Raw genomic sequence first — 5,925 nt, 5'->3', positions numbered from 1 at the left:
TTTGCGTTCAGGTGAATAAAATTCCTTCAGATACCAGCCCCTCACCAAGTCTTTTTATTCCACGCAATCAACAAAAAACACAAAAAAGTACTTTTCATGAAAAAATCAAAATCAAATTCATCATGAAAAAACTAAACATGTGATAGTTTCTTAGTATGAAAGCGATATGTAATTTCATCAAAACAAAATGTAATTTCATCTGTCTGTCCAAAAACCAAATTTTATTTAACGAAAAAAATTGTTTTTATTTTTTTTCCTCCGGTGTGCGACTCGAACTCGAGTCCACACGCTCATAAGTCTGCTTTCCCACCTACGCGCTGATTTTGCTTTATTCAAAAAGGCGACAATGCTGGTTTTTAACTACAACATTTCATGTTGTTGTGTATTAGGGAAAGACGTCTGCTCAATAGTACTGTGTGAACTAAACTAATGTTGAATGTGGACGAGACGTCACGCTCATTTAGTACAGTTCAGTTTGACAGCTAGCGACTTTTACTTTTCACATTTACATTCATTCCGTTTATACCGCTACAATAGAACAGTCATTGAAGTCATATGTACATACATTGAATTTCACAACATTACATCATTCTTTTGTTTTATTTCATAATTAGTTTCCAGATTATTATTGAAGTTATTTCGATCAAGGCAAGTTAAATATCATTCGGATAAAGGATATTTTACAGGTTATGGGCCCAGTGAATGAAATAAACGTAAAGTAAGAAGGAATAAAGCGTGAAATTGTTTAAGTAAAATCAAGACGATCACAACGGAGGCACGAAACAAATTTTTGCATGCAGAAAATGGCGGAGTCAGCAAAACAGAAATTCGTCAAGTTGAACGACAGTAATTATGCGAATTGGAAGTTCAGAATGGAATTGCTACTACGAAAGCAGAATTTGTGGAAAAAGGTGATTGAGGGAACAAAACCGGAGGCTGTAGAGGGTACTGGTGGCGCAGTAACAAATCAAGCGGCAATCGACAAATGGGAAGAGAACGATGAAGCAAGAGGCACGATTGGTTTAGCTGTGGAAGATAATCAGCTTGCATTGATTCGTTCGAAAAAGACCGCAAAGGAAACATGGGACGCACTGAAAAATTATCATGAGAAGAATTCTCTTTGGAACAAATGTTTCTTGGTGCGATCAATTTGTGCGTTGCGACTTGAAGAAGGCGGTGATGCAAGGGCACACGTAAACCGAATGGAAGACTTGTTTTCAAAGTTAAGCGATCTGGGCGAGACGGAATTATCGAATTCAATTAGACAATACTTGTGTTGAGCAGTTTGCCGGAAAGTTATGATACATTGGTGCAGGGACTTGGTGCACGTGTTGAAGCTGAGGTCACATTCGAAGTGGCGAAGCAACATATTATTGCTGAATATGACCGACGTGTAAAAGCAGTGGGCGGTGCAAGTGATTCCGTTTTGAAGGTGATTGAAAAGGTTGCTCTTTGTTTCTTCTGTAAGAAACCCAGTCACCAAAAGAAAAATTGCCCAAAGTATAAGAACTGGTTGACAAAGAAAAAGGCCAAGGATGGAAAAGGAGCAGATAAAGTCAATTCGGTGGAGGAAAGGGAATTTTTGTATTCATTTGGTCACACACAAAGAGACAGTTGGCTCATGGACTCAGGAGCAACTAAACATGGCGTGAAAGACAAAAGCTTCTTCACTGAAATCGATGAATCATACAGAGGCACCATTGAAGTCGCAAATGGTGAAATACTGAAGGTGCTTGGAATTGGCACGGGATATTTGACGTTTGTGAATGAAAACGGATGCATTCATAAGGCAAAGGCAACCAATGTTTTGTATGCACCAAAATTGGTTGGAAATGTAATTTCGGTCAGACGATTGACAAAAGATGGCTTCAAAGTAGAATTCGACGATCGAATTTGTGAAATCAAGTATAAGGGACAACAGATCGGTGTGGCTGATACAGTTGGTGAAATGTATGTATTGCGCCAGACGGAATCGATGTGTGCGGTGTTGGCACACAATGAGAATTGCATACATGAATTACATCGGAAAATGGGACATCGTGATCCAGCGGCAATTCGGAAAATGGCATTGGACGGATCGATTGATGGACTTAAAATTGTCGACTGCGGAATCAAAGAAGTGTGCGATGTGTGCATAAAGGGTAAAATGACACGATTACCGTTTCCAAAGAAATCATTGAATGAGTCATCAGCGGTATTGGATTCAATTCATATTGATGTTTGCGGACCAATGCGTACAGCGACTGCAAGTGGAAAGCGATATTTGTTCACATTTATTGACGATTATTCGGGTTTTACATTCGTTATATTATTGACACACAAATCGGAAGTTGAAGACACCATGAAGCAGTTCATTGCATTGTGTGAAAATAAATTCGGTCGCAAACCAAAAGTAATACGCTCGGATCGGGGAGGTGAATTCACATCAAAGGAGCTCACCAAGTATTTAAAGTCACAGGGAATCCAGATACAGTTAACAGCAGCAGATTGTCCACAACAAAACGGAAATGCTGAACGAGAGAATCGCACGTTGATTGAAATGTCGAGATGTATGCTCATCGATGCGGGATTGCCAAACAGTTTTTGGGGTGAAGCTGTAGCAACGGCAAATTTCATCCAGAATCGGGTAATCACAAGAACGACAAACATGACACCGTACGAACGATGGAACAACACGAAACCAGGTATAAACAGTTTTCAGATATTTGGTTCTAAATGTTTTGTTCATGTTTCATCAGCTAAAAGAGGAAAGTTGGACAATGTAGCTATTGAAATGATCTTTCTTGGATACGACGATAATTCGAAAGCATATAGGTGCTACAACGCAACAACAAGAAAAGTGGTGATAAGTCGAGATGTTCGATTCTGCAAACCATTCACGGCAATGAACGAAATTTCGATCGATTTGGGTGCAACACCACAAAAGAATCAAGCAGCAGAAAATCAAGTTGATAATTCGTCGGTTCAGGAGGAGTCATCGAATGCAAATCAGGGAAACATCTCAGACCTTGATAATACTATCGACGATTATGGTAGCGCTGAGGAGGATATATCAATCGAAACACCTGTTAATGAAAGTGGGGTTGAAGTCGAAGTCGAACAAACTCAACCAGAGTTGCGTGTTTCAAAAAGAACGACCAAGGGTATTCCACCAAAGCGATTAATCGAAGAAATGAATATGGTTAGAGAGATGAATGAACCGAAAAGTTACAATGAAGCAATCGAAAGCGACGAAAAGGCGCAGTGGCTTGCTGCAATGCAAAAGGAAATTGAAGCGCACCAGCAGAACGGAACATGGAAGCTGGTGAATTTACCTCCAGGTAAAAATGCGATCGGAAGTAAATGGGTTTTTAAGGTGAAGACAAGCGCAAATGGAGAATTGCAAAGGTTCAAAGCAAGATTCGTTGCGCAGGGATTTTCGCAAAAGTTCGGCGAAGACTACGATGAAGTTTTCGCACCGGTGGTACACTAGCCTGGCCATTTTTGCAACATTACCTTATATCATCGCTCCCCGGGCTGAAAAAGTTTCCTTTTGATGTTAAAAAAACAATTAAAAAATTTGAAACCGATCGGACAATATTTGATGGACCCATAAAATCTATGTAGTTGGAAAAAGTCAATTTTATTGAAATTTCGTCATTTTTCGTTTTTTTTTCTTACATAAATGACTACAATACGCTAATTACTGCGGCAGATATATCTATATCAATTTTGGAATATTCGTTAGCGGCACGCAAAAAATTCAAATCTTGATTGGGAGATTCAATAGAATTCGTACATCCGTACCAGACTTTAATGTAAATTTTAACGACAAAAATTGAAACATCTCGAATAGAATTGAGCTCTCTCTTAGATAAATTGAATTGGCCACGAAACAGGAAAATTTTCAGACAATAAATTGCTTTTGACATAAATCTTGCATTAGAGGTTGCACCACATGTACGAAAAGCGCCGCCGTCACCACCAAGGAATGTGATCGTGAGCTCCAACAGCTCCTTATAATCGCTACGTATTTGAGTATGTTTGATTTGTTCACGTTCATCATTGGGAATTTTTGAGCAGACAATTGAGTCATCAAGGCCAGAATTGAATTGATCTCGTTTGATTTCGTGCCATACATCAGCGAATCGATTGAAAATTAGAGTTTCAGGTGCACTGCTGCTGCCATACTTCTTCTCAAAGACATTTTTAAGCACAATTTCATGAACATGATGGCGGCATGCAAGATAAATGAGTTTCCGGCCGAGAAGTTCTTCCAAAAGAACACAAGCACCACTTTTATGGCCAGTATTTGAGGAAGTTGTATCAAAGCTGCAGGCCACAACTCTTTCAGAAATGTTCCATTCAACTAGAATATTATAAACGGCTTAAGCAATATGTTTTCCCGTACCCGATTCAATTTTCGGAGCTCCTAAAAATTTGAAACTTCCATTGTAGCTAACAAGAACTGCTATACGATCTACCTTGGATCTGCCGCACAAATCATTCAAAATTTTTCCATCCCAGTGAACCACTAAACGATCGTTAGTACTTAACTATTTTATAGTAAAATAAAAGGATAGAAAAAACTTAAATATACATTAAAAACACGTGTAAAATTCGTATTACGTTGTCTATGAAATCGGATTTTGATTCATCATATTGAATTCGTCGATTTTCCTCACGCGATTCTTATAGAGAAGTACAATTTAGGACTAAATTATCGGCAGGAATCTTCAAAGCATCTACCGTTGCCATCAATATATGCATCGCCTCTCTGTTCGACAACTGATCGCGAAGAAAAAAGAAGAGTTCGAAATGATCTTAATTTTTCAATCTCATTTTTTTTACCTTCGCTTTATCAAGTGCGGCGCATAATCGTGGTGTAATCCATTTCTTTTTCGGAGTGGAGCGGCGTGTCTGTTGTGGTGGTACTTCAAAAACATCATGTACTTCTGTATTGTATTCAATATCCGAATCACCTTCATAATTTACTATAATGGATTAAAATGAGCAATAATAATTGGATAAGCAGCAGTCATACTAACCAGATTGTTGCAAATTCGTGGCTTGCTCATGTCTTGTTTTTCGTGCGTCTTCCTTTTCTTTCCGCAATTTCGATCTTTCTTCTTTGCCTGCCAATTTCATATCGACACCCAACATTGAACCTGGTCGTCCTTTTTGCCGCTGTTTTTCCAAAAATTCTTTGTCTTCTTCATTTCTCATCGTCTCCAGAGCATCGGCAGCGGCAATGTCAAAAAGATCATCTAAATCGTCCATGAAAGAACTAAATTTTTCTTTCATTCCGAATGACATTTGTTCCACCTTTACTTTGTTAAAGGCTTTCCAGTCATCGTAAATTTTAACAATTTTGTCGGTACATTTATCTTTTCGGCGAGTTGGTATACGTGCTTGCTGCCAAAATATCAAAACAGCATCAATGGTTAGATTTGCGCTCTCTTTGGCACTTAATTTCACAAAATGCATGTTATAGAAAAACACTTCCAAAACTTGTCTGTTCGACGGCAACTTAGCTCCAACAATTTGATGTGAAACGTGCCCAATCGTGCCCAATCAAAGCAATTTGTCGTTGTTTTTCATCAGCCTTACGCGTTTTCACCGATGAAACACTTGATTCCAATGATTTTGCCATTTTTATCATAAATTATTTGGAATATTGAACAGCTTATTTGTTGCACTTGATGATGAAAATGATGAAATACATTGCACAATGTTCACAAGTTTGACGTTTAAATTTGACTTTGACACTTCGACTCGTGAATGAACGCTTTGGTTGAAAATGATCAACCCTGCACATACTCAAGCGTCGTAAATCGTTGCTAATTTGAATTAAAACAATAAATTCACCATTATATATCAATATTAGCGTATTGTAGTCATTTATGTAAGAAAAAAAACGAAAAATGACGAAATTTCAATAAAATT

At 38.2% G+C, this 5,925-nt stretch overlaps 1 protein-coding gene across 2 annotated transcripts; it reads right to left on the bottom strand.

Moving 5' to 3' along the window:
* Positions 1 to 3,688: 3,688 nt before the first annotated feature.
* LOC129571460 (uncharacterized) lies at positions 3,689 to 5,694 on the bottom strand. Of its 2 annotated transcripts, XR_008688282.1 has the most exons (4): positions 5,028 to 5,694; positions 4,831 to 4,973; positions 4,609 to 4,767; positions 3,689 to 4,535 (listed from the first exon to the last, which is right to left on the bottom strand). XR_008688282.1 is itself a non-coding variant. In XM_055451253.1 (3 exons), exons 1-3 carry the CDS (start codon positions 5,464 to 5,466, stop codon positions 4,672 to 4,674), a joined length of 678 nt encoding a protein of 225 aa, XP_055307228.1. In that variant the 5' UTR covers positions 5,467 to 5,694; the 3' UTR covers positions 4,030 to 4,671. The 2 variants fall into 2 exon arrangements, 1 of the variants encoding a protein (XP_055307228.1); XM_055451253.1 differs by having other exon boundaries at positions 4,030 to 4,767.
* Positions 5,695 to 5,925: the final 231 nt, after the last annotated feature.

The sequence above is a fragment of the Sitodiplosis mosellana genome, unplaced genomic scaffold (genome assembly GCF_009176505.1).
Source record: "Sitodiplosis mosellana isolate CC-2019 unplaced genomic scaffold, AAFC_SMos_1.0 Smas_scaffold_2526, whole genome shotgun sequence".
NCBI classification, from domain to species: domain Eukaryota; kingdom Metazoa; phylum Arthropoda; class Insecta; order Diptera; family Cecidomyiidae; genus Sitodiplosis; species Sitodiplosis mosellana.
Note: the sequence above shows the minus strand (reverse complement) of the source record. Positions and strands in the feature narration are given on the sequence as shown.